This window comes from Heterobasidion irregulare (genome assembly GCF_000320585.1).
Source record: "Heterobasidion irregulare TC 32-1 unplaced genomic scaffold scaffold_03, whole genome shotgun sequence".
NCBI lineage: Eukaryota > Fungi > Basidiomycota > Agaricomycetes > Russulales > Bondarzewiaceae > Heterobasidion > Heterobasidion irregulare.
Genome location: NW_009258199.1, coordinates 1,185,418 through 1,210,477, shown reverse-complemented (window position 1 = coordinate 1,210,477; position 25,060 = coordinate 1,185,418). Strand labels below are relative to the sequence as shown.

At 50.4% G+C, this 25,060-nt stretch overlaps 7 protein-coding genes across 7 annotated transcripts; 3 read left to right on the top strand and 4 right to left on the bottom strand.

Annotated features, from left to right (window-relative positions):
• Positions 1-142: 142 nt before the first annotated feature.
• HETIRDRAFT_381374 (uncharacterized protein) lies at positions 143-5,817 on the bottom strand. Its single transcript, XM_009545463.1, has 17 exons — positions 5,308-5,817; positions 5,175-5,252; positions 5,046-5,122; positions 4,786-4,988; positions 3,012-4,729; positions 2,768-2,959; positions 2,586-2,706; positions 2,415-2,530; positions 2,272-2,357; positions 2,023-2,213; positions 1,828-1,967; positions 1,633-1,771; positions 1,334-1,577; positions 1,005-1,286; positions 576-953; positions 292-523; positions 143-230 (listed from the first exon to the last, which is right to left on the bottom strand). The coding sequence occupies exons 1-16, from the start codon at positions 5,737-5,739 to the stop codon at positions 511-513; spliced, it is 4,410 nt and encodes a 1,469-aa protein (XP_009543758.1). The 5' UTR covers positions 5,740-5,817; the 3' UTR covers positions 143-230; positions 292-510.
• Positions 5,818-7,238: 1,421 nt separating this feature from the next.
• Positions 7,239-9,809, bottom strand: acs3 (expressed putative fatty acid biosynthesis enzyme; the record flags this gene model as incomplete). The annotated part of the gene is made up of 16 exons (XM_009545462.1): positions 7,239-7,345; positions 7,397-7,449; positions 7,515-7,687; positions 7,739-7,773; positions 7,822-7,917; positions 7,971-8,011; positions 8,060-8,143; positions 8,195-8,278; positions 8,335-8,469; positions 8,526-8,561; positions 8,616-8,622; positions 8,672-8,732; positions 8,790-8,985; positions 9,035-9,325; positions 9,375-9,717; positions 9,776-9,809. 16 exons carry the CDS (start codon positions 9,807-9,809, stop codon positions 7,239-7,241), a joined length of 1,776 nt encoding a protein of 591 aa, XP_009543757.1.
• Positions 9,810-10,399: 590 nt separating this feature from the next.
• Positions 10,400-13,755, top strand: HETIRDRAFT_415759 (uncharacterized protein; the record flags this gene model as incomplete). Its single annotated transcript, XM_009545461.1, has 15 exons — positions 10,400-10,515; positions 10,599-10,660; positions 10,715-10,785; positions 10,836-11,055; positions 11,109-11,242; positions 11,294-11,669; positions 11,722-11,816; positions 11,873-12,172; positions 12,226-12,322; positions 12,374-12,557; positions 12,608-12,948; positions 13,000-13,232; positions 13,286-13,348; positions 13,399-13,464; positions 13,525-13,755. The coding sequence occupies 15 exons, from the start codon at positions 10,400-10,402 to the stop codon at positions 13,753-13,755; spliced, it is 2,589 nt and encodes an 862-aa protein (XP_009543756.1).
• HETIRDRAFT_62720 (P-type ATPase) lies at positions 13,742-18,119 on the bottom strand (the record flags this gene model as incomplete). Its single annotated transcript, XM_009544976.1, has 13 exons — positions 13,742-13,959; positions 14,015-14,127; positions 14,182-14,294; positions 14,352-14,394; positions 14,445-14,576; positions 14,636-15,420; positions 15,480-15,676; positions 15,742-16,010; positions 16,092-16,180; positions 16,236-16,380; positions 16,443-17,001; positions 17,059-17,997; positions 18,055-18,119. The coding sequence occupies 13 exons, from the start codon at positions 18,117-18,119 to the stop codon at positions 13,899-13,901; spliced, it is 3,510 nt and encodes a 1,169-aa protein (XP_009543271.1). The 3' UTR covers positions 13,742-13,898.
• A 604-nt stretch (positions 18,120-18,723) lies between these two features.
• On the top strand, positions 18,724-22,387 carry HETIRDRAFT_472434 (uncharacterized protein; the record flags this gene model as incomplete). Its single annotated transcript, XM_009545460.1, has 14 exons — positions 18,724-18,811; positions 18,866-19,298; positions 19,350-19,571; positions 19,623-19,792; positions 19,860-20,402; positions 20,460-20,485; positions 20,547-20,897; positions 20,960-21,045; positions 21,097-21,193; positions 21,252-21,445; positions 21,509-21,704; positions 21,770-21,780; positions 21,841-21,987; positions 22,054-22,387. The coding sequence occupies 14 exons, from the start codon at positions 18,724-18,726 to the stop codon at positions 22,385-22,387; spliced, it is 2,898 nt and encodes a 965-aa protein (XP_009543755.1).
• A 144-nt stretch (positions 22,388-22,531) lies between these two features.
• On the bottom strand, positions 22,532-23,390 carry HETIRDRAFT_242275 (uncharacterized protein; the record flags this gene model as incomplete). Its single annotated transcript, XM_009545459.1, has 4 exons — positions 22,532-22,733; positions 22,853-22,972; positions 23,037-23,193; positions 23,255-23,390. Coding segments are annotated over 4 exons (615 nt in total), but the record flags the coding sequence as incomplete, so codon positions are not given.
• A 315-nt stretch (positions 23,391-23,705) lies between these two features.
• HETIRDRAFT_408270 (uncharacterized protein) lies at positions 23,706-24,923 on the top strand. The gene is made up of 4 exons (XM_009545458.1): positions 23,706-24,066; positions 24,124-24,300; positions 24,361-24,514; positions 24,578-24,923. Exons 1-4 carry the CDS (start codon positions 23,819-23,821, stop codon positions 24,641-24,643), a joined length of 645 nt encoding a protein of 214 aa, XP_009543753.1. The 5' UTR covers positions 23,706-23,818; the 3' UTR covers positions 24,644-24,923.
• Positions 24,924-25,060: the final 137 nt, after the last annotated feature.

The following is a 25,060-nucleotide window of genomic DNA, read 5'->3' as shown; positions in this document are numbered from 1 at the left end:
AGCACCTACTGCATGTACGAAAATAAAGCGCGTGCCGATGGACGGCGTCAAAACAACATCACACAGTATCAAGAACTGTGGGACCTAGGCAAGACCCGTGCACCTATCGGCGACCGTCACCCTAACTTTCGCTTCACTTTATGAACTTGCTAATGCTGAGCAATGCTCAAACATTCATTGCAATTCTATCTTAACGCACCCAGAATCCCTGAGCAATGATGGTTAAAATTCTGATATAAAGATGAGAATAGCTTCAACAAAGATAGCTTTATTAGATGTTTCAAGGCTCACCAACAAAGAAAGGATACAGCAGCGAGCGGAATGATGCAGATATATAGAACGCGGAAAAGAAAAGTTGATCCGCTGAGCAGTTAAAAGCACATAGTTTAGAGCACAGCACAGCACAGCCAGAGAATTGTGTGACTAGAGGATGACGACAGAGAAGACGAACATGACATGTCGTACGACGAGCACAGAACGAAGACAAAATTAATAACTTGCAAAAAGTAATCATACATAGAACCTATGAATGAAACAGGTCAGCACTGGATTCAGATCAAATTCAAAGCACATACTTCTTATTGATCTGATACAGCAATAGATTGAGGTTGAACTTTGCGAGGCCATTAAATAGGGAAAGAGATGCTCTGTCCTGGAACTGAGCTTGTAAAAGATCCTCCATGCGAATGTCGGCCGATGCGACACGGTTAGTGATGCCGAGCGTGTGGTTGAACACTTCGATTGTGAAAATCCCCACTTGATTCGAAGATAGCACAAGGTCAATCTTATCGAATTGGCGAGGAGAGAATTGGTCAATGGACAGCAATACGCCTTTGTCGTATAGGACTTGAGCACTATACTTGAAAGACCCGAATTGAGGAGACTTCCCAGATCTTTGTAGGTCTCGTAAATGAAAGTACTGTTTTGTGAAGGGCATGACGAAACGTTTCTTCCTGCAACACACACAATTAGAAACAAGTAGGTATAGAACAATAAAGCCGTACCCTTTCCCGCGTTGCATTGTGGCCATAGCAGTCTCAACGTAGTTATTGTAACTGTTGATCTGCTCCTCGAACTCTTTCTTCCGCTGGCTTAAATTGAGTAGGGCTTCTTTCATGCTATCGATCTCTTTCTGGCGTTGTAACCGCATGCGATGCTTGCTACGGACATCGTTTGCGATGGCATTGAGGATGCCCTGATACCCATCCTCTCTTGTGATCTTCCCTTGTTTCTCTAATTCGAGAAGGAAGAATATGGCGTGTGCCTTGACTTCACGAAAAGATAGACTGTGACACAGTCAGCATGTGTAGAGTTGAACGGAAAGACATCGTACGATCGAATATCTTCCAAGCGATAACCAGATTCTTGAGCCACAGTTGAAGGCATACGCCTCGGATGCTTGAGCTGGTGATCGGCTGCCATTTCAGTCTCTAACACTTCCTCCCATATCAACTCGTGTTCGTCCGTGACAGGCTGCATCAAGGACTCGACCAGATCTTTGCCAGGCTGTACACGAAGAATGGCAAGCACAGCACGCTTCGCCTGGATCCAAAGTGTTTTCTCTTCAGCTCGAGGATCTGAGATGCATATGTTATTGTTGAGCATACGGATCTGTATGAAAACAACACTTACCATTGACATGAGCAAAGCGATTAGTGAGGTCAAGCGTGATAGCCTGATCTCTTGCGTCCTTCAGCTCATCATCACCAATGTGTGGCACTCCATCGAGCTCATGGATAATCACTCTGAGAGTGTCATCCCGACCTGGAGCCTATATGAGAGCTCTGGTGAATAGCTTGTATACATCGATCATTGTAAAACATATACCAAGAAGTCGATATGCTGTGCGAGCAGTGTATGCATAGCGTAAACCTCATTCGGAGATATGTAAATGGGCTTCGGCTGAACCGTGACATCAAGAAATTCGTGTGCATGATATTGTGTTTCCGCATCCGGAACATCGGCCACTGTTTTGCACATTACAGCGAGCTCTTCCAAAAGAAGATGGGGCATCAGGCGTACCTTCCAAAAGCCATTGAGTAACCTGCTTGATGGCTTTCTGCACAAAATCATTGATGGGGATATAGCTCGGATTGTCATCACCGAACTCCACCCCTGTGGTGACCTGGGTGAGAACTTTCGAGATCTGGTCCAGATTCTTGCGAGAGCTAATGTCGACAGTACTTGTCACAATACCAAAAGTTTCTGGCGCACTGCAGAACAGAGGCGATATGATGAGGTTTTGCATATATACGCAACTAAGTTTCTCACATGATCGCCGGGTTGATGTATCGATAATATACGAGCCGGCCAATACATGTTGCACAAGTGTCCTCGGTAGCTTTAGGAAATTTACTCTGAACACAATATGACTTAGTTGACCGAGTGCTGTTACAGCATAAGAATACACGTACTTGGAGAGCATGCAGCATTTCGCGAGCCAGGAAACGTATACCGTAGGGCATCTTCTTAATTGACTGGGTTACAGCGACAAGGAAAGCTTCTGTCCACCACTGGAGGACTTGCAGATCTAGAAAAGGATGGAGTGAGTGAAGTAAGAGACGGTAGACTTCGCCATAACTTACGCCGGATATATTCCGGCCTTATGATTGGGTCGTCCAATGCCTCTCTGAACGTGACATCCTTGATCTTGGTGGAAGCAATGCCAGACCGCATTTCCTCAAGATCTATCTTTGACTTGTAGATCTGGAAGGAGTATTCGTCAGATATCAATCCACGACTCAAAGAAAGAAAACATATTGCTTACCCGAGTAGGGTCAACTTCCAAGTCCAGCTCCTCGGCATCAATGAGCTCACGAATGATATTCTGCAGAGATTCTCGGACATGTGTTGTCTGTTTAGGACGTATATAATGCACGGCTATGTTGATGTACATGGGGTGATTGTGAACAATGTCCTCGATGGATTTTGCGTTAGCAATCTCCTCGTTGATTGCGAACTGCACAGCGTTTGTGAGTTTGACGCTGAATAAGCCAGATAGTGAGACGTACCTGGAAGAGTTTGAGCAAAAGATAGTCCTCTCGACGATCTTGTCCGTAGCCGAAGAGCGTTAACACGACTCTTTCCAGCATTCGACGACTCTTCTCTGGCACCCCGTCCAAAGACACCTTCACGAATAGCTTGCCAAGATATTCACCTTTGCTCTGCAGAAGGTAGAACAGCTGCTGATACAACTCAAGTTTCCGTTTTGCAGCATGATCGAGCGTATTCGGGCCAGCGAAAGGATCACCATGCGCGGCGAGAACAGATGCCCTTGCTGCATGTGCTGCAGCGCTATCAGCACCATACCGTCTTCGAGCTTTTATGAGCTCCTCAAAACTCTTGACATTTTGAACAACAAGGGCAATCTTCATGTCCAAGTCGTTCACGTCGCTCTCGAGGGCCTGATTTTCCCGAATTCTCTCGACTACCAGTTTCCGCATTCGCTCAAGGTCAACCTCTTCCTGGAAATCAGTCTCGGAATCGTCGAGTAGATGTACAAAGTTCTTGATCGTGCCAACGGTCACATTTGTGCCCAGAGTGAGTTGGCGGTACTGCTCGCGCGTCTCCTTGGCTCGGAAGAGCGACTGGATCTTGACAACCTTGTCGAGGTGGGATCGATAGTATTGCATTTTTGCACGGAATTTCCGGCGACACAAATTACCGCGCAACAACGCTTGGAGAAATATTGCCACGCCTTGATTGTTCCATAGATGATTACGCCAGGCACGATATTCCAACCGAACCAAGGCTCCCCGAGCAACGGCCTGAAACCCGACGATGTCTGGCGCAGCAAACTCGAGCTGTTTGTTCTGTTCACGATGACGATTACGAGCCAGCGCCGCCCGAGCCAGTGCCTGAAACCCTCCGACGGAAGAGACGATCTCAATCTTCGACAGCGTCTTATTGACCGAGATATGCTGTTGTCGAGCAAGATTAGCCCTAGCACGAGCCTGCAGGTGTACCACAATCGGGGTAGCTTTGCGAAGACCTCGTATGAGCGTCAAAAGACGCTTTCGGGCCAGAAATGTCCGAACAGCTGCTTGGATTCGAATGACGGTCTGTGAAACATCCTCCAATTTGGACAGCTGCGCGTGAACTCGTCGGCGCACAAGGACTCCTTGAACGTGAGCTTGCAAAGAGATGATGGCGACCTCCAACCGATCCAGCTCATTGAGCCGTTTGGCGATGGAGCGTCTCAAGAGAACTCCTCGAGCAGTTGCCTGAAATCCAACAATCCCAGTCGTGACATCATCAGATGCAAAGACCCTCATCAGCTTCTTTTGCTGCTGCCGAACGATCTTTGCACGGGCTAAGGATTGTAGCTTGAGTACTGAAATGCTGCTAGTTCTGACAGCAGATTTCAGTTTTGCGATGCGATGGCGCACTAAATAACCTCGGGTCTGAGCCTGAACTTGAACGAAGATGTAGGAATGAGATAAGATTTGTTGCAATCGAGCGAATAGATGCTGCCTGGCTAGAACACGTCGAGCGGTCGCTTGTAAGGCGACAGTCCAAGGTGCGAGATCCATTCGATCTTGTCGACGATCTTGAACAATCCGACGAGAAAGAACGCCTCGACACTGAGCTTGGAGCTGTGGTACATATCGCTCGGCTAATTGCAAGCGCGCACGTTGAGTCGCATGCGTTTTTCGAATCAGGAATGCGCGGGCCAGAGACTGAGTTGCGGTAATTGACGATTCGTTCTCAAGCAACAAACGGTCGCGACCTGAACGAATGAATATCAATTTGGATCATTCTAAGGAGGATCAGAGCATCAATTACGTTCGTCTTCTGTCTCGATTTCGACTTCGGGCTCTTCATTGATCTCCTTGGCAAGCTCCTTGCCAACGTTACCGAAATTTGGCATAGGGACACCGGCGTCCTTGAGGCCTTTCTGCGTCTTTCGAAGTTGATCATCCGAGAATTGTAATCGACCGAGCAAGTTGCCAATCCTTTCCGCCATACCACGACGAGCAAGTAGATGACTGTGTGTAAAGATGAACATCATAAACATGATTTTGATGTCAAGATGGATGAGATACCTTAGAGCATGAATGCAGTATATGACCTTGGGAAAGTTCTTTTTCTCATAAAGATCAGTTAGTTCAAAAATGAAGCTCTGTAAGACATCCGTCAGATTCAGGTGCCGAAGAGTCGAGTAGTCGACTGACCTCGGGAAGGCCGACTTGCCTGACGAATTCAGAGAAATAGTTGATATTATCGGAATGTCGAAAATCAAGCTTGGGGGCCTGTGTCGCGAATGAGTCTTCTTCAATGCAGGCATCCTTCTTATGGCACGCCTACCTCGTAGATCCTGCGCACGACCCCATCTCCCTGGTATACTCTCACTAATTTCGCCAGCACAACGCCGTTTCTCAGACCTTCCTCCATCTCTACGACACCGAACCCGAGTTCTTCGCCGAGACAGCCTTCTATCCATTGCTGCGCCTCCCCAACATGGCAAAGATACTCATAAGCTTGCAAAAGATGCCTCTGTACATCCGCCCACGAGCCTCTTCCAAGTCGGGCAGACGGAAGAGGGGAGTCGGGATTGCTTGGCGCTCGATCTCGTGATAGCCGCAATCTACCAGGTATGCCTGCAACCTCGTCGGCGTTTGTCACTCCAGGTATAATCAACTCCTGAGCCTGCGGGCGTTCAGGTGTCGATAGTTCTCCTTCCCGTTTCAAGATACGCTGTGCTCTCGTTGAATGTCGATCCCGCCTATCTTCTTCCATCTTGTCCGAACTTTCCGGTTCTACCCAATCTTCATCGGCGTCCCCGCTGGCTATTCGAGGTAGATGGCGTCCCAATTTGCGACCAACAATGAGATTGTCGCCATATGTCGATGCCTTCTTACTAGACATATATGAACTTCGGTAAGGCTTGGGAGACATGGCGGATGAAGGCGAAGGCGGATTGAATGCTGCAAGCTTGTCTGGCGACAGCGGTCGTACTTGTGATGGACTGGCATCTCGAACACCGTAAGCAGAGCTACTACGAAGCCTGTTAAGTGAAGGAGTCGATGGCTGACCATATAGAGAAGTAGGTCGACGCTGGAAGGTGGCGGCTGTGCCTATTGAAGTATGGCTACTGTGAGACGATATAGATGATAAATCAGAGGATGTGGATGATCCACTGGTATTTGGAAGAATGGTATCCAATGTATTAGCACGACGCGTGCGAGTGGACAGCCGTTGTTCGATATCTGTCGAGGAAGGAATAGCATAAGCGCTGAGCTGCTTAACAGCTTGTATAGATGATGATTCCAGTGGTGTGGAAGTGGGCAGTCGGATACGGTTCAGCGTTGTGGTCGTGAAAGGAGAGGATGAGATATCAGGATTCTCGACAGAAACGCCAGTGGTATTGGGCGATAGCGGAGAGGCTATGATAGGAGCCGGCAGAGTACGACGCTTGAGGTAAGTCGGCGTCCTATTCACCTCTGAAGCTTGTGACCGCGAACGATCTGAAGGAAGCTGGTGGGTAGATTGGTTCCTAATGGTATGATTATAGAGAGACGATTGAGGCGTCGTACTCTTCCCTGGGCTCATCTCAGATCGACCCATCGACTCGTCCGGAGCATCTGTTCCAATTTCTGCTTGGATGCGTTCCTCGAATTTCCCCCGCACAGCATCCAAGCTGCTTCCAACACGATGTGTAGGAGTCCATCGTCGGGTGACAGTGGGTGTGGATGGAGCAACGCTGCCTGTCGCAAGGGGACTCATTTTGGAGGCTGAACCAGATCTTGAGATCGAATTAGAGCGAGAGGAAATGCCTTCGAGGAGGCGTGTCTGGTAAGCAAAGGGTCCTGAAGAACCGGGCTTACTGGAACCGCCAGTAGAGCTCGACGGTACGGGATTTGACCGATCCATGTCGTTTCAAGTCGTGAAATGTCGTAAGTTCGAAGAGTTAGAGCGTCGCGAGGACGCCTCAGCAGAACAGAAAAAGAACTGGCGAACAAACGAAGTTGTGGCCTGCAAAGACAGGATGTAGAGCACAAATTGGCAAATGACATCCAAAAGCTCTCGGACTCTGGAGCGCGTCGCTACTGCTTTCCAATTTGGGCCTTCCAGCCCAGTGGCCCGCCGCCGCCGCCGCCCTTCTGAACGGTATGAAGTCACTTGCGACCAGTACGTTCAATCAGTGTGTACCGACAACTCCAAAAATTACAATTCAAGAGGTAACAGACAATATACAAGCAACGGTACGACTCATAGGGAGGTCAAAATCCATGAAATCATAATTTAGCCTTGCTGTCTAGGGCCCTACCATTTCTTTTCAACCACTCCTCCTTAGCAAGTTCGCGCAGGTCGCGTTTGAGAATTTTACCCGATGGGTTGCGAGCTATGTAGTGCGTGAGACGACACATGCTGATGAACACATCAAAGGACTCACGGAGACGTTCAGTTTGCAAGAAAATCATGACGGGGACAGCAAAATGAGGAAGTCTGTTTTGTGATTGCCACAATCAGCTCGTCACATGATCGACATTAAGCACAAAGGGAGAGCCCACCTCTGACTGGCGATTTCTATGACCTCTTGTTCCAGAACTTTGCCCTGATACGCTGGCTTGACGGAAGCTATGACGGAAACTAGTTCACCCAAACGCGGATCTGGTACACCTACTGCAGCCACTTCCAACAGCCGATCGTCTGCAGATACAGCATTCTCAACGGAGACAGAGTCCTGAGAAAGGTAAGAGGACTGCGTGAGAGTCTGGTTAAGAGGATGTCTTACAATATTCTCTCCTCCCCGAATGATAAGATCTTTGACTGTGAAATGTATGAGTGCATTGTCCAGGAGATTTCCAGAAGACTCACTTCGATCTCTGATGTACAAAAATCCCTCGTGATCGAGGAAGCCGATGTCACCAGACCGCAGCCAACCATCCTTGGTGATGGCCAAAGAGGTTGCCCCTATCAACAGCGATCGTCATTAATACCCTCATTCAGTGTTAAGATTCCCTTACGAGGATCGCCATAGTATTCCTTCATGATATTTGGACCACGTCTAAGGCAAGACTGAGCAACTATACCAGTCAGGAGGCCAAACACTTACAACCAGACCTCCCCAAGCTCTCCAGGAGGAAGAACTTTGTCGTCCTTTACAATCAAAACGTCGTTGACAGGCATTGCAAGCCCCCTATCGCATGTTGAGTTTCAGCTCGACTCTTAGGTAGTTGAAACAGCATACGCGCTCGTGGGCCGCATGTGATAATCTTCTGCAGCGAAACCGACGGCAACACTGTTAGTTTCCGTGAGACCGTACCCTTGAGTCCTGTTAACATGGATTTTCAGACCCGAATCAAGTGGAATTGTGAGAAAAGGACCAACATTGTGGCAGTAGGAAAGGCCTTGCGAGATTGCTTGGCAAGCCAATCAGGCGCAGAAGCTCCACCGAACAACAGCGACTCGAGAGGTTGGCCAGCGGCAGAAGTTTCACTCAGATCGGCCACCATGGAGGGGACACTTTGACATGGAAGCAATAAGCAAAGGTCAGAAGATGCGCAATAAGATACAATTACCCTCCCGCAATGGTGACATGTTCGTCGCGGATTAACCTAGGTGATGGGAACGCTTAATTTCTGTCTGTAAGCATTGTGCTATATATGTACCTGGCGCCTACAGAAAATGAATATTGGATGTGGGATGTTGCTCCAAGACTACATACCTTCTTCAGCATCCCATTTTCGCATGAACACGACTTTCATGCCTGTCATGGTCCCTAAAAGCTAAAGGAATTTTTGAGATCGCCATAAAGCGTAAAGTAATGAATGAGACGGGCATACCGCTAAACTTGTGAGACCTGTAACGTGAAATAAGGGTACTGATACTAGTATTCCCTTCTGTGGTCCGTCAGGCAACGGAAATTGAGGAAGGGATCCTCCACGACGGAGGATTGCACGAAAGGGACCCGCAAGAACGTTCAAGACATTTGTCAGGAACATTCGGTGCGTGCTCAAGACCCCCTTGGGCAACCCAGTGCTATGAAATATTGAGACTGCATGTCAGATTCTTGATGAAGGTCACTCACGTCCCAGAAGTGAAAGATATAGTGGCGGGATCCTCTGGCAGAAGACCGGGATCATCCAACACGCTTTTCAGTTCTCCTTGATAGGAATCCAAGACATTGGACCATATCTGCATGCCATTCCATTTGCCCTTCCCTTCCCAATGCTGCCAGACAAGGAATCCAGATGTCCCTGCCTCTCTTGCAATCTCTCCCGCGAAGCTCTCGACCAAGTCAGCTCGCGGTGAGTCCAGGATGACCAGCTTGCAGCGAGTGCTAACGAAACAATGCTTCGTTGGCTCTGCCGGAAGCCAACTGCGACGATTATCAGAACGGATAGGAGATAAAAGATGCACGAACATACGCGTTCACAAAGACCGAGACGGCACCGATCAACTGACATGCCCAGAGTGCGACGAGATAGTCTGGTATGTTGCGCGAACATATAACAACTCGATCACCCTTCTTTACGCCATATACATGACGAAATACAGATGCCGCTTTAACTGAGCGTTCGAAGGCCGCCCCGTAACTGATCCTGTCCTTCTCGAAGACAACATAGGTCTTGTGCTTGTATTCTTGGGCGACCCAAAGCCAAAAGTCACGGAGAGAAGGCCAGAGGTTTTTATATACTCGCTGTATCCGGCCATCGACTAGGCGTGTCTCGAGCTCGTGCAACTGACCCGGCCCACAGAGAATGGCCTCCGCTGTGTGACGGTGTAGGGAGTCAATAGGAGACTCGTCTGGCAACACTCTGACCATCACCTTCGTGTAAAGTGCGCTTTGGGATCCAGGACATGTGCTCAAGGCGGATTGCGAGTACTTGAGTAGTGGCAGACTGCCGGAGGAAGAGGGCTGGCGGATAGGCTTCACATGATGTGCTACCGAGCCCCTTTTGAGGCATTCGAACGGCAATCGCAATGCCAAAGTAGCTAACATCGGTTCTTTCCGGCTATGTCAATCCACTGACCACCGGCGTTGCACTCATGACCTCAACGAAACAGGAATCACATCTGTGGGAAGCTCCAATTGTCCGCGGAACTATATTTCTTGACGAGCCGGCCGGAGATACCTTCCTGTCAAAGCCCCAATCAGCCTCAATCACCGAAAACATCACTCTGATTGAATTCGAAGTCAGAGTTAGGCAACATACCTCCTTCAATAATTGTGACTGCTTAGCGAAAGTGATAGTGTTCCGGAATTGACATTGGCCCGACGCCTACATTTCCTCGGAATGCAAAATCAATAGGGTCGGTGAACCCCGGCCACCATGACGCAACGCAGGCGTGGGAACAATTCATTTGGACGCGTCGACGCGTCAAGTCGAGGCTATATACTGTGCTGCTCACCACCACTGATATCCATGAGCGCTTGACTCGCAGAAGCAATATGCCTCCAACCACCCCTTCCATCGAAACCCTTGTTTGGTCTTTGGTTCCCCAAGCGAGGCAGAATGATTCGTTGGCGAGAGAATTGGTTTCCCACTGTGAGGATATCTTGAACAGGTGCGTTGCCTACGATGCACCGCAGATTGGCCACTAGCCTGATGGAGACTTGACTCGATTATTGACCTACTCTCCAATTCTAGTCACATTGGTCAATCTAGAGAGTCAGATATTGGTCATCTCGCAGAGCTCATAAAGCGCAATCGTCTGTCATTCCTTTCTTGGCCTCACTATCGACCACTGACCATTTCATGTATAGTCCTTCAGACCCACCCTGACGGTGTATCCTCATTGCAGTTCACAAATCTCCTGGCCCGTCTTCTTGAACAGGTACGTCGAATAACGCTCGTGCTCATGGCAGATCTAAGGCGCGGAAACAGCCAGTTCTGAATCGAAAACATGCTTCTCTACTCTTCCTTCATACCCTCTCGTCATCCTCCCAAACATCGACAATCAAATCATCGTTCTTACCTTCTCTTGCCCCACCACCACCCTCGCGCGTGACTCCTTCACCAACGCCTGCAGAGATACCTCTCAGTCCTCGGATACCGAAGGGGAAGTCGAAAGCGGAACTATTGCGAGAGCACAGAGCCAAGACTGGTGCGTTCCTTCACACAGAATATAGAGATCCAGCTTACACACTCCATGGTCAGGCAGACCCCATATCGCAGAAGAACTTCTTTTACGCGATACCCTCTACCTCTTGCAGGGGATTTCAGGCAAATACATCCGGTTCTCTGAGAATAATGATGCAACGAAAATGAAACTTATTTTTGTCGATGAACCTGTAAGTATTCTTACCGATATCTATATCATGACCCTCAATGTTTCTATTCAGCGATATATTATATCTGCGCCCACCAAAGGCCTCATACACAGGCTGTCCGAGGTCGGGCATCTGTATACACTGGTGGATGGCTTCGTGCGAGATCGCGAGGGAAAACCAGGCGTTGGAATGATAGAACAGAGTCTCTGTCATCACCTTCATTCACAGCTGACGGAATATTACCGCCTTATCGCCGTTCTTGAATCTCAAATGGCGACGTCGTTGAAGGTGTCGGACCCAAACGACAGGATTTCGAGAACGAAGGGCGCCGACGAACCAAATGCCCGTGCAGAAGAGAGCGGTCTGACTTTAAAGCGCCTAGACGTATGGGTTAATGACTGGCGGCTGAGAATGCGTATGATGAGTGTGTGTGTTGAAGCAGCACGAGGTGAGCGATTGGATTGACATTAATACGTCCTGATCTGACCTTGCTGTTACAGATACACATGGCGGCGCTCTCGTGAACCTGATTCACAGTTACACAGAAAACGGAGATCCGTTTGTTCGACATTTTACTGATCAACTTTTGGAGGAGGTGTGTAACCGATTATCCCATTAAGCACTAGGAGTTAATCATCATTTCTTCAATAGGTTTCCAAACCTTTCTTCAGCACATTACAAAAATGGCTGTTTTCTGGTGAACTGTATGATCCGTACTCAGAGTTCTTCGTGACTGTAGACCCAGAACTGGCCCATCTACAGTACGTATATCCATCTGCACTATCAGATGGGTTCGGTCAGCTTTCCGGTGATGGTGGCTTTGGCGGATTGGGTGGTGATAACGAAGACATCTCTGGAGAGAGGGAAAGCGGCCTACGACTATGGGAAGCTAAGCATCAATTCCGCAAGGAGATGCTGCCTGCCTTCGTTGGAGAGGGGTTTGGTAGGAAGGTAGGCTCAATAGTAGGGAGATACTTGTGCTTAACTCAATTACTGATGAACAGATCTTCTCCACTGGAAAAAGCTTGAATTTCATCCGGTACAGCTGCCACGACATCGATTGGGTGGCCACGCGGGAGAAATTGGGTAACTCGAGCGGTAGTGAGTTTTTCGAAAGCTACTCGCCTCACTGCTTCTGCTCATACGACGAAGCATTGCAATACAGTGATATCTCCGGGTTGGAACGTTCTATTGACGCTGCATATCGTATTGCTAGCCAACGCCTTTTCGACATATTCTTCGAGAAATTCCGGCTGTTGGACCATCTTCGAGCATTGAAGAACTACCTGTTCCTTGGCCACGGGGACTTCGCCGATCAACTAATGGACGCTCTAGGGTATGTTTCCTCGGTATAGTGCTACTTGCTAATAATGTATCTCGCTTAAGACCCAATCTCTCGCGACCAGCGAATACTTTGTACCGGCATAATCTGACCGCTACTTTGGAGACTGCCATTCGTTCATCTAATGCTCAGAACGATCCCCCAGATGTTCTCCGCCGTCTCGATGCTCGTATGTTGGAGTATACTCACGGGGAGATAGGATGGGATGTCTTCACACTGGAGTACAAAGTAGACCCTCCGCTTGATACCGTACTGCATCCGGACACTATGGTCAAATATCTGAAACTGTTCAATCACCTTTGGAAGATGAAACGCATCGAGAGTACATTGACGAAAGGTTGGATGAGATTTGCGATCGGGACGAAGACATTCATTCACATACCCGGTGGGTTATACCTGTTCTATCCCCTCTATATACACACTTATCGTGTCATAGAACTGGAACAGGAATGGCATCGAATCAGGATCTTTATGGCCGAGATGATCCACTTCATTAGGGAGATGGAGTCGTACTGTCAATTGGAAGTCATCGAGATTTCATGGAAGGGTTTGGTGGACTTCATTCACGACAAAGAAGGCGATTTGGATGCATTGATCGAGGCGCATCGGTCATACCTTGACAAGATGGTGAAAAAGATCTTGTTACTGAGTCCGAAAGCTGGTAGAGAGGTAAGCGTACTTCTTAAATGTGAGATCTCATGATGTTGACTTTCACTATATAGGAAGTTTTACTCGCTCAGGTTCGCGATACGTTTACAACCATCTTACAGTTCCGTGACGCAACGGTAAGCAGTCAATATGATTCGAAAATAGTGTTTTTCTTCATTCCGAACAGGATATTTTCTACAATTATTGTCTCACAGAGTCGGCGCGGAGAGACAGTGAACACGACGCCAAACGAGTGAGTTTTCCTCATACGCTGACTTGAATATGCAGTTTACGCACTGACGTATACGTGCAGGGCGTTTATACAGGAAGCAAAAGGCATCACACGGGAGAGTCTTCTGACGAACTGCGTCGCATTCTACAGCAAGTCAGGGAATATGGCAGCTCATTTTCGGAGAAGGTGCAGGGGATCGTCCATGGCTTGCAAAGCCACGCGGACCTTGATTGTCGCTTCCTCGGTATCAGACTGTCCTTTTCGGACTTTTACAAGTCCAGGAAAGAACAACCAATATCACAGAGATCGTGAGCATATCCTTATCCATTGTAAGTTCGTGAAATACATCAACACAAGAAAGCGTAACAAATCAATGATAGCTGAAGATTCGTCTAGTGTCTGATAGAATTGTGATTGTGCGTCCTATCGATACGAAGGAACGTGACCAATGTTGTCTACGCCTTGGGTGGTTTGTACAATCGCAACGCGAGAGAACTGCACACAACAGAGACAGATCTGTTGGAAGTTCAGCCAACTGACTGGCTTAGTTTAGGTGAGAAACTTGGCTTACGACAAAGCCATAGCGAGCGAGCCCCACACTGGATCCAATCTAGCATGTCCGGCGGGGTATATAACACCAGCAGCAATCGGCAGAGCCGCCATGTTATACAGGCAGGCCCACAACTGGCGTGGGGATGGTGAATTCCTCTTCAAGATGACAAAAATATAAGTGCTTACGAAGTTGAATTTGACCCGTCTAAAAACTGTACGTGACAGGTCTACGAGCGTGAGGATACTGGAAAGATCTGAAGACACAAGGATGAAAGAGGCGCTGGATAAAGCAACATCGCCTGGAAACAAATACGACGTCAGTTGAGCGCAAAAGTCGGCTAACCCCTGGCACTCACTTCCAGACCCGATAGCAATAGCAACGTCCGCTGAGGCAAGGGCCTATGTTTGGTCAGAAAACCTTTTCACGGCTGAACCACAGATACACTGACCGGAGCGTCGTTGATTCCGTCTCCAACCATGGCGACTACGCATCGTTCATTCAACCTCTTCTTGAACTTTGCGAACCATCTAGACGCTTGTTTCTTCACGCCATTCTGTTGAAGCCATTGAATTCTTTGCGCCTGCGGGGAAGGAAGGTAAGCACGAGTTCGATCTCACTATACTTGATTTGTACTAGTACCTTCTCATGCGGAAGGACGCCTGCTATCACATTCGCTTCCGGAATGCCCACCAGCTTCGCGACAGCCTTTGCAGTCGTCGGGTTATCTCCGGATATCATCCAAGTCGCGAGACCTTGCGCTTGCAATTGGGCAATGACAGCCCCAGCATTCGGACGAAGGGCGTCTGAAATGGCAAAGACCGCAGCGAGGATAAACTGCGGTAGATCCAATGCCGTATCTACACGGTCGTTCCGGAGGGCTAAGAGGGCGACGCTCTTGCCTTCTGACTTCCAAGTCTCGAGGCGGACCGCTGTCTCCTCTCGGAGGGTGACTCCGTGCTCCTCCATCCACTTCTCGTTCCCAATGACGGCAGTACACTTCCGGAATTCGAAATGCGCCTGTAGGCCACGTCCTGGGGTTTCCTGGAAGGCATCTCCGGAGGCGTGTGCCGCTCCATTCTGGTCACAGTACTGTTGTATGGCTATTGCAAGCGGATGTGTGCTTGTGGATTCTACCTCGGCTGCAATCCCAAGAATAACGTCCCTCGGGAAGGAAACTTCATCGGGCATGACCTCGGCATTGGTCACGCGAGGCTCGCCTCCTTGGGTGAGCGTGCCCGTCTTGTCAAAAACGATAGCGTCGAGCTGAGCAGCCTCCTGGAATGCCTCGCCGCCACCACGAGCCAAGATACCAAACTTGGCTGCCAGGCCTGATCCTACAAGCAGGGCGGTGGGCGCCGCCAGGCCTATGCCGCAGGGGCACGCCACGACGAATACCGCGATCGCAAACTCTAGAGACCACACAGCTATCGAGAAGAGTTAATGGAAGCTCATTTGATCAGGTTTGTGACAAAAAAAGACTTACGCCATCCTCCTATGTCTTTGTCCAGATAATCTCGAGGAAGAACCCCACTCAACCCAAGACTCAACCAGATGATCCAAGTGGAGATTGCCAACAGGGTAACCATCGGAACAAAATAGCCAGTCAAGATGTCTGCAAGTCTCTCGATCGGAGCACGCTTAGTCTGGCCATCTCGCACGACACGAACGACGTGGCTCAACCTGGGAGATGAAACCAAATTCAACATCGTGGTAGACGTCAGATTTTGGAACCGAAGATAGCTCACATAGTCTCGCCTCCAATGGCGTCTATCCGTACATCTACGACCTGGGCATTGTTGATGGTTCCGAGGAACACTTGATCACCCAGCGTTTTCTTGACTGGCCTGGACTCTCCTGTCAATGAACTTTCATTGAAAGTGCTTTCACCGGAAACGATCACCCCATCTGCGGGTGGGGTAGATCCGTTCTGTACGCGGACAACGTCGCCAACTTCCAAAAGGTCGACCCCAATTTTCTGCACCCTAAATCCAGGCTTCGCAAGGTATGAGTCTGTCTCAGATACAGGATCACCCTTCTCGATGTCTTCGTTAGCGTCGCGGAAAGCTTTTGGTGAGTCAGACTCCGAGTATGGGACGAGGAGGTGCGCCTCGACAGGTCGGAGGTTGCCTAAACTCGTGATGGCATCAGCAGTGCGGCCCTTACTGTAAGCCTCCAAATATCGTCCTAGAAATATTTGTGTCAATGACCTGTGAATTTATATACGTGGGAAACTTCTCACCAATCAACAAAAACATGGTGAGCAACACGACTGAGTCGAAGTACGTGGTAGTATCGCCATTGCCATCGTTTGATGGCGGAGCCGATGCAGCTAAGGCTAGCAACGCAATGGAAGAAAAATATGCAACGGAGACACCAGAAGATACCTGATCACCGATGAAAGTCAAGACAAGAATCAGTGATGGTTGGACACATGTCTGAAAGTAACGTGACTTGCCAAAAGATTCATACTGCCGAAGCGCACAAACCGCTTCCAGATGGGCGTCCGGCTACCTCTCCTCCACAGCGCTCTGATCTCTTTCAGGCTCCTCCGGTGAAACGTGCCCGCACTGTAGAACATGACAGGTGTGGCTAGGAAGAACAGCGCCCACTCGATTCTAGACGCGTTCCCAGCCCACATGGGTTCCATGAGAAACATCCGCCTGTGGTCGCTCTTCGGAACGAGACTCATGTATACGATCCCAATGATGAACGTCGGTATAGCCATAATCACTGAAAACCCCAGTTGGAACAGCAGATGACGCTGTTCTTGCTGCTGCATACTGCGCGCGCGATCTTCGAGCGACGGAGGTTTGTAAATCGATACATTGAAAGGAGATGACTTGATGGACGCGATGGCGTCAACGATGGTACGGACAGTGAATGATGGTGGCAACGGTAGATATGTCAGACGCAGTATAGGATCTAGGTGATCAGTCAAAGGTTTGTCAATCGTGATGGCCGAGCCGAATCGCCCGAGGGCAGCCATGATCTTCTCTGGGCAGTGCCTGCAATTCGATCAAGGTGAGCCGTAATTATACTCGGATGGAACATTCACAACTTACTCGCAGAACATTCCCTCGACTTGAAGCGAGATGGTCCGAAATGCGCCATATTCTGCGCCTTCGGAAAAAATATTGACTGGCAGCAGACTCATCACAGTTGCTTCATAGCCAGCGTCTTCTATGACCTCTATGATCTTGTCTGCCAGTTTCTTGTGTTGAATGATGGCAGACCCCGAACTCCCGAGGAGATTGATGGCAACATCCGAAACATCTTGAATTTCCGAAACGAGGCGAGTAAGGGTCGACGAACAAGAAGCGCAAGTCATACCACCAATAGAGAGCGAAAGCTGGTAAGGAGCATTGTCTTTCGGTTGCGCCTTCACGCGAATTTCCTCGACGCTGATGATGTCGGCCTCGTACCCAATGTCCTCCACGGTCTCCACCACCTTTCCCGCGAGATCTTGCCGGTCCAGTACCGCGGTCGCTGAGTTACCGAGAAGGGATACGACAATGTCCGAGACACCCGGAAGCTCGGAAAGCGCGTTTGTAATGGTGCCAGTGCAAGAGGTACAAGTCATTCCCCCAACAGACAGCGTGAGCTGATATTGACCCTTGGTTGCGACACGAGTACGTGAATCGCCGCCGGAGTTGCGTTCGAGTTTCTCATTGGGGGTGAGATGATCCGCGAGAGTTGCCTCCTCGCCGATAATAGCCCGTCCACCAACCTGCTGCTGGCACATCGAGCACTGATCAACATGTCTCCTCCTCTTACCGGTCAAGAATGAGGCTGCGCTGAGAAACTCGTCGGGCTGGCTCGATGGACCCGCGATGGGAGTGGTAGCAATATCAAAGCCTGCATCCTCGATGGCGCTCTTGATAGCTTCCGGAGACAAATCTTTCGAATGGTTGACTGTGATCGACTGCGAGACGATTGAGACGCATATGTCTGTCGGGGGTGGCGAGAGCGCTTTGAGTGTTTCGTCAATGGTATGGACACAACTACCACGCGCACAGGTGAGTGCTGATAAATCTCAAAGACATAGGTTCTCATCGCACCTGCTACAATGGAGGTTGGAGATAAAGATGGTGGTTACGAGGCCGCCCTGGTTGACTGGCGCCATGAAGGAGTCGTGGAATTTGCGACGTGGCATTGGTATTTATAGGGAAGAGTGAGCGGCACGTATTCTGTAATAGGGTATGCGGGCAGAAGTCGGGCGATCCAAGGAGAAGGATCCGTCAGTAATTTATACAGCAACCGTCACGGTTCAAAAAATGCCTCACTTTGGATGACATCAGCTCGAGCACAAATGCCTCATGTCCCTGACTCAGAGGCAAATTCGCGCGCAGACCTCTGTCACCTCTTGTCACGTCTGATTTCAGGAATAGTCGGGGGCCTCTCATTCATCGATCACGAGACTTATGAGGCCGGCTTTTCTTGTTTCGACGGTTCACGCTCGCCGCCGCTAAGTACCTTCACGAATTGAAACGACCGCAACAGGAAAAACATACGGCATCTAGACTATGCACTGGGATAGGCCATCTCGGTTTTCTCTCATTCATACTCCGGAGAAGCATTCACCTCGTTCGAGCTCTAGAATTACAACGCGATCCTCTACTCCTTCCCCCACCGGCTCTCACTCGGACCTTCTATATCTTCCCGATGCGACTAAGCCCCCTATAATCTTGGGAATATGTGCGATGGACGTCAAAGCTCGATCGAAGCCCATGAGAGAAATTTTGACGAGGCTAGTCGAGCGATTGCGGGGTGGCATAGAAGTCAAAGTGTTTGGCGATAAGGTCATACTCGACGAAGGTGCGAATCACCGCCACCATGTTCGAAAAGCATGCTTAGAGACGTATGAATCAGACGTTGAGAACTGGCCCAGATGTGATGTTCTGATATCGTTCTTTTCGACTGACTTTCCACTAGACAAAGCTATTTCCTATGTTAGACTGCGAAACCCACTTTGCGTCAACGAGCTTGTACCACAGGCCCTCCTGTGGGACCGCCGCCTTGTCGGGAACGTGCTCGATGCCCTCAAAGTGCCCACCCCGAAACGTTTGGAAGTATCTAGAGATGGAGGTCCGAAGGTAGACGAGGAGCTCAAGGTGCACATGAAGAAGAAGCTCGGAATCGTTTTGGGTGGATTTCTAGTCACACCCGAAGTTACTTTGCGCGACGATGGCGACGCCATTATCATCGACGGTAAGGTCATGGAAAAACCCTTCGTCGAGAAACCCGTGAGTGGTGAAGACCATAATGTCTACATCTATTTCCGAGGTGGAGGTGGTCGGCGCCTGTTCAGAAAAGTGCGTCATAGTCTATCACCATTCAGACATCGCCCTGACAGCTGTGCATCAATTAAGGTTGGTAACAAAAGCAGTGAAATGGACCCCACATTGAATCAGCCAAGAACAGATGGTTCCTACATCTACGAAGAATTCATCGACGTTGATAACTCAGAGGACATCAAAGTTTACACTGTCGGCCGGGAATACACTCATGCTGAGACCCGCAAGTCGCCCGTGGTCGACGGTCTCGTGAGACGAAATACCGAAGGAAAAGAAATTCGGTGACTTTCTCTCACTATCATTTTTTTCACTAGCATTCTGACCGGGAACAGGTTTATCACGCGACTGAATGACGAAGAGAAGTCATGGGCGGCTAAGATATGCGAAGGTTTCGGCCAGAGAGTATGCGGCTTTGACATGCTCCGTTGTGATAATGGCACACGGAGTCAGGTGATCGATGTAAACGGCTGGAGTTTCGTGAAGGGCAACGACTCCTATTACGGTACGCCACCGCTCTCCCAGCATGATGCAGCCCTCAAGACCATCCTCACGGGTTCGTCGCTTCACAGATAAAGCCTCAGAAATCCTTGCGGCACTATGTCTTCGCGTACATTCATCCCCAGACCGGCCCTTGATTGCGACGGAGATGCCGCCCCAGGAGTCTTCGACCTGGCTGCTGAAAGCGAACGTAACAGTCTTTCGGCATGCTGACCGAACACCTAAGCAAAAACTTAAATTCAACTTTCCTATCCACGAGACATGGACACAGCCGTTCGTGAAATTACTCAACGGGGAGAAGGAAGAAATTATACTCCGTGAGAAAGAGCAGCTCAACCGCGTTGCCGTCGCCGTCAACGAGGCCAAGGGTCTTGGAGCGGATGGGGAGGATCTCGCGAAGCTGGCCCTCCTCAGCAATGCACTGTTCAGCAAGATCGAGCTCCCCGGAACGAAAGCGCAGCTGAAGCCAGTCTACTCGAAGAAACAGGCGGGGCAAGAACGCAAGCTGACGAAGCTGACCCTCGTATTTAAGTGGGGCGGCGAGTTCACACATTCAGCTCGGTATCAATCCCGAGACCTGGGAGAAAATATGAAGAAAGATATTTCTATAATGAGTATGTTTTCGCGTGTTTTTTGACGAACGTGCGTCGGCCTTATGGTTTATCACGTAGACAAGGAGGCGCTAAGCAACGTCAAGGTCCGTTGTATTGGAGATTCAGCGCTGCAGCGCTCGCGTTGACTAATTGATTTCTACCCAGATTTTTACGTCCTCTGAACGGCGTGTCATTGCGTCCGCGGAAATATTTGCTTCTGCCCTGCTGGACAATCAACAGCCTTTGTATTCGGCCAGCTCGACGTCCAGCAATCTCTCATCGCGCTCTTCTCTCGATGGCAACCATGCGCACGGGTCAAAGCCGGCTACACCGCCCAGAGAGCCACTCAAGCTTATTGTTCGCAAAGACCTGCTAGATGACTCTAACGCTGCCAAAGACCTCATGGACGACGTCAAGAAACGTCTCAAGATTTTGTTACGGCCAGGCGAGCCGGAGAAACGACCGGAGCTGACGTGGCCCAAGAGCATGAAGAAGGAGCCCGTGGAAGTAGTCAAAGTTAGTACTGGTCCTTCTGAAGAATAAGGGTCATTCCTGAGATTGGATTGTCGAAATTCCAGGAAGTTATAGAACTCCTCAGCTCTTTCCGGGACATCATGCGCAAAAATTTCGAGACTCTAGATGTCGAAAAAATCCAAGAGCGATGGTACGTTCCCCGTCGGTCGTTCTTGAAATCCCCGCTCAAAATAGTATCAAGGTGTTGTGACGACGAACCTTGGCTCTTCCGCGAACGGTGGGAGAAGTTATTCGAGGACTTCTGTGATGTTAAACAAGAGAAGTTCGACCCGTCCCGGGTGAGCCTCACATATGGTCTCTCATCATCCTACTTTGACTTACACATGTGGATGCAAGGTCTCCGAATTGTACGACACCATCAAATACTGCGCGCTCCATCACCGTGCGTTCCTGTTCGCCATTTTCGACGAGAGCGGTACCAAGGAGCAACACCAGCAACAGGACCGCAAATTACATGAGCTCTATGGCCGTGCAAAGGCACTCTTCGATCTCGTCGCCCCTCAGGAGTACGGGATCGACCCCGACGAGAAGTAAGCCTGCGCATGTCGCCACCCATTTCAACCCATCTGATTTCCTTGCCGCGTCTGCTCAAGGGAGGAAATAGGCGTGCTCACGTCCTTGCCACTTCTTCGAAAGGTCGTCGAGGATCTCGAGAACGCGCGGAACAATGGCGGAAGCTCCCTGACGTGCTATTTCACCAAGGAAAGCCACATCCACACCTTGGTCAACCTAGTCCTTCTCTCGGGACTGCCAATCGCCAATCGAAGGATACCGGAACTGGATTACGCGGTACGCTGCCGGTCATTCAACCCTGTCACAGACGAGGGCGCTGATTTTCTCTGCTGCGATGCCAGTCCCACATAACGTGCGCTTTACAAACTCTTCTCGCAATTCTTCTGAGATTGATTGTATGATTTCCTCGCAGGTTCGAGCTTTACGAACGGAATCACGGGCGCGGCAAGTCCGACAAGGAGTACTCGATCAAGCTTTCGCTCAGCGAGGGCGCGCACTCGTCGAATGTGCTCGACTCAGCGCTCGACGCGCGGCATTCGCTCAACGTGCAACCACGACGGTGAGCCTGCATCCGCTCAGACATCGCTCGACCCTGTGCTCACCCGCTGCGTCTCGTCTCCCTTAGGAAACTCACGCAGCACTTGCCGTACAGCGTGGTGATTTCGAAATTGTCCAAGCACTTTGGTAGACAGATAGGGGTCAGTCTAGGAATCTTCTTTGATTGCGTGCGGGGTGGTCTAGCTCACTTTGGTGAATGTCACCTTTTTTTAGGACGAGGACGCCATGGACGACGCGGTGACTATCGAAGCGCTCACGACGCCGATGGCGAACGACAGCAGCAAAGACTATCCTTGATCAGCGCTCAGCGTTACTCGAGACAAACCTTTTTTGACATCTCATCGACATCTTATCACCTTTGCGGACAGAACCCAAATGTTTCATTTACGGACATCTATTAGATCCGATACCCTCTTCATGATCTAGACATACACGGTATATATTACACTCGTGGTAAACAGGTAAACGATTAAAGACATGTCATACGCATTAGTGTCGTGCATTCGTAACAGACGAGGTCTCTTCGCGAGCAGACTTCATTCGACCTCGTCGTCCCACTCCTGGAGACCCATCTTTAATCGCAGAGCGTGCGACTGCTCTGGTCGTAGCTCGCGGAAGGGCAAACCGTGGGCGGGGCCTTTCGCCGCCATCGTCGGATGGTCGCTGTCGAAGAGGGCCGAGGCAGTCTGGGATAGCATCGACGACTGCGTCGCGAGAGCGGCGAACGACGATGTGGAATCGTGATATCTAGATGAGATGCGGAATCAGACTGCCTGGTGCGCGGGAATGGTAGTCTATGTGCAAGCGCTTACAATCTGCGAGGAGACTCGATCAGTCATGCAGACTGGACAGGGGAAGGAACGGACGGTACGGACCTGAAGGCTTCTTTGTTGAAGCAGTCAGTCTCCTTGAATTGGTCGAGCGCGTGCTTCTTGAACGAGGCCTTGACATAATGCAGGATATCATAGACGTGGTTTTCCCGGGGCCTCGATACATAAGCATACTCGTGAGCCCGCGGACTACACTCGCGAGCGCGGGCCGGGCACTGACCTCCACGGACGGAACTTTGCGCCCAGGTTGAACGCGCCGTCTTGCTGAGAAACGAGGGGATGGAATATGTCCGTGATGAAGTGCACGGTCGGCGCGCGCTCGGGGTACTCAGGCGGGAAGGTCAGGCGTAACTTGAGTATCGAGTCCGTGTAGTAGCCTGGTTGTGCGACGAGGCTCGAGGGCTGTTCGGGATGTATCGCAACGGACAGGGTGCATACCTTGGTGAACGAACAAAACGCCATCCCAGATGGATAGGTTTTCGAGTGACGGGATGATGTACATCCCGAGGGGACAGTGCGCTTGGTATCGCAAGGAGGCATACTCGAATGCGACGGCAGCGCGCTGGACTGCACTTGGAGCAGCTGCGTTGTCGATGGAGTTTTTGGCAGAGTGGGATATGAGATTTCTCTGGGCCGGGGCGGTAGCGCGGCGGGGGGCCCCCAGGTCGATGGTCGGGGAGGGGTTGAGGGTGCCGAGCATCTTCAAGGCGCCGGAGACGGAGGGGGTCGGGCGAGTGGCCAGACCTCCTGGGCGTCGCGTGGGTGTCGGCATCCACGTGATAGCACTCCGGTGTGCCCCGGCGTATCCCCCGATGCGTCCCGGTACGGGAGAGTGCGCCAATGCGAGGAGGAGCACGGCACAGCCAGGACACAGCACGACACAGCTCCCCTCCTCTGTCATCCTCGTTGTCCCGCATCCCTCTTTATAAGTATCTACATCTCACAGATCAGTTTTGTTTCACAACCGCATACACCGCCCCCGCCCCCGCCCCGCCCCTCAACATGAAGGTTAACGTTTCCCAGGAAGAGCTCGACGCTCTGCAGGCCGCCTCTCTTCGCGGAGCCGTCGAGGGCATTCTCGGCGGCCTTGCCATCTCATTACCCCTGTCCTATCTCGCCCACCGCCGCTTCCCCGCCTACCGCGCCCTCCCCCCGTCGCTCAAGGCTCTCGGCATCGTCCTCGTCGTCGGCCCTACCTATGCCATTCAGACCGAACGCCGTGGTCTCGAGTTTGATGAAGAGCGCTACTGGTGAGCACGGCGTGGCTACCATGCTACAGGTTTTCATATGTCTAACGTGTTGTATAGGACGGGCGCGACGAAGCGTGTGATAGAGAACGCCAAGAGACAAGAGCAGTCTCAGTGGCAAAAGCTCACCCCGGGACAGAAGGTCCTGCAGTGGGCGAAACAAAACCAGTACTCGGTCATCCTCGGTAGCTGGGCCGTCAGCATGGCCATCGCTGGCACCATCGTCATGCGGGACAGGTACGGGCGTCTCGCGTTCTAACTTCGGTGTATGTATTACTCATGAAATCTTTATCACAGGCACCAGTCGACTTCACAGAAAGTTGTACAAGCCCGTATGTGGGCCCAGGGCCTCACAATCGGCGTCTTGGTCGGTGCTGGTATCCTCACGCACCAGCAGCGCCAAGAAGCTGCTGAGCACCGGGGCGTAGTCGACCACTCATGGAAAGATGTCGTAAGTGGCGTTCTGTCCGCTTCAACTCTCGATCATCCTCACCCTAACGGCGCCTTCTTCCAGCTTGAGGCCGAGGCTAAAGAAAAGGAGCAGAGGAGGATTGGTCAACTCCCGGCGAACGCGCTCTAGATCGTGGCTTTTGCATAGACAGACGTTCCGTCGCTTGCCGTCCTTTGCGAATGCTAGTATATCAGCGCACAGATATAATTGCGTGCAGCATCATTTTGTTTGGGCATCACTCGGTCGTGATTTTCTCTCGCGCTTGTCGCGCATATCTGTATTCGTAGATGATATCCTACTGTATTCCACAAGTGATTAATCGAGCTGATACGGACCCTTGCAGGACCCAGCGACGCAGACATCCCAACTCACTCGAACTGAATACCAATAGAGCTCCCTTCATACTCCCAACTTCGGCGCCGAAAAGTGCGCTTTGACCTGGTTTTAATCGATGGGTGCGATCTACAAGCTCACATTAGAAAATCAGGCGAAGCCGCTGGAACACACCCCCCGTTAATTAACATGACGAGGCGGGTACGGTATAGA

Excerpts from the sequence above, each read along its gene's own strand:
- HETIRDRAFT_381374 (XM_009545463.1), bottom strand. The coding sequence starts at position 5,739 with ATGGAAGAAGATAGGCGGGATCGACATTCAACGAGAGCACAGCGTATC. Across the intron at positions 2,531-2,585 it reads AAGGCCGGAATATATCCGGC|ATCTGCAAGTCCTCCAGTGG; the intron begins GTAAGTTATGGC and ends ATCCTTTTCTAG. Across the intron at positions 2,358-2,414 it reads AAATGCTGCATGCTCTCCAA|AGTAAATTTCCTAAAGCTAC; the intron begins GTACGTGTATTC and ends TATTGTGTTCAG.
- HETIRDRAFT_408270 (XM_009545458.1), top strand. The coding sequence starts at position 23,819 with ATGAAGGTTAACGTTTCCCAGGAAGAGCTCGACGCTCTGCAGGCCGCC. Across the intron at positions 24,301-24,360 it reads ACCATCGTCATGCGGGACAG|GCACCAGTCGACTTCACAGA; the intron begins GTACGGGCGTCT and ends TCTTTATCACAG. Across the intron at positions 24,515-24,577 it reads ACCACTCATGGAAAGATGTC|CTTGAGGCCGAGGCTAAAGA; the intron begins GTAAGTGGCGTT and ends GCCTTCTTCCAG.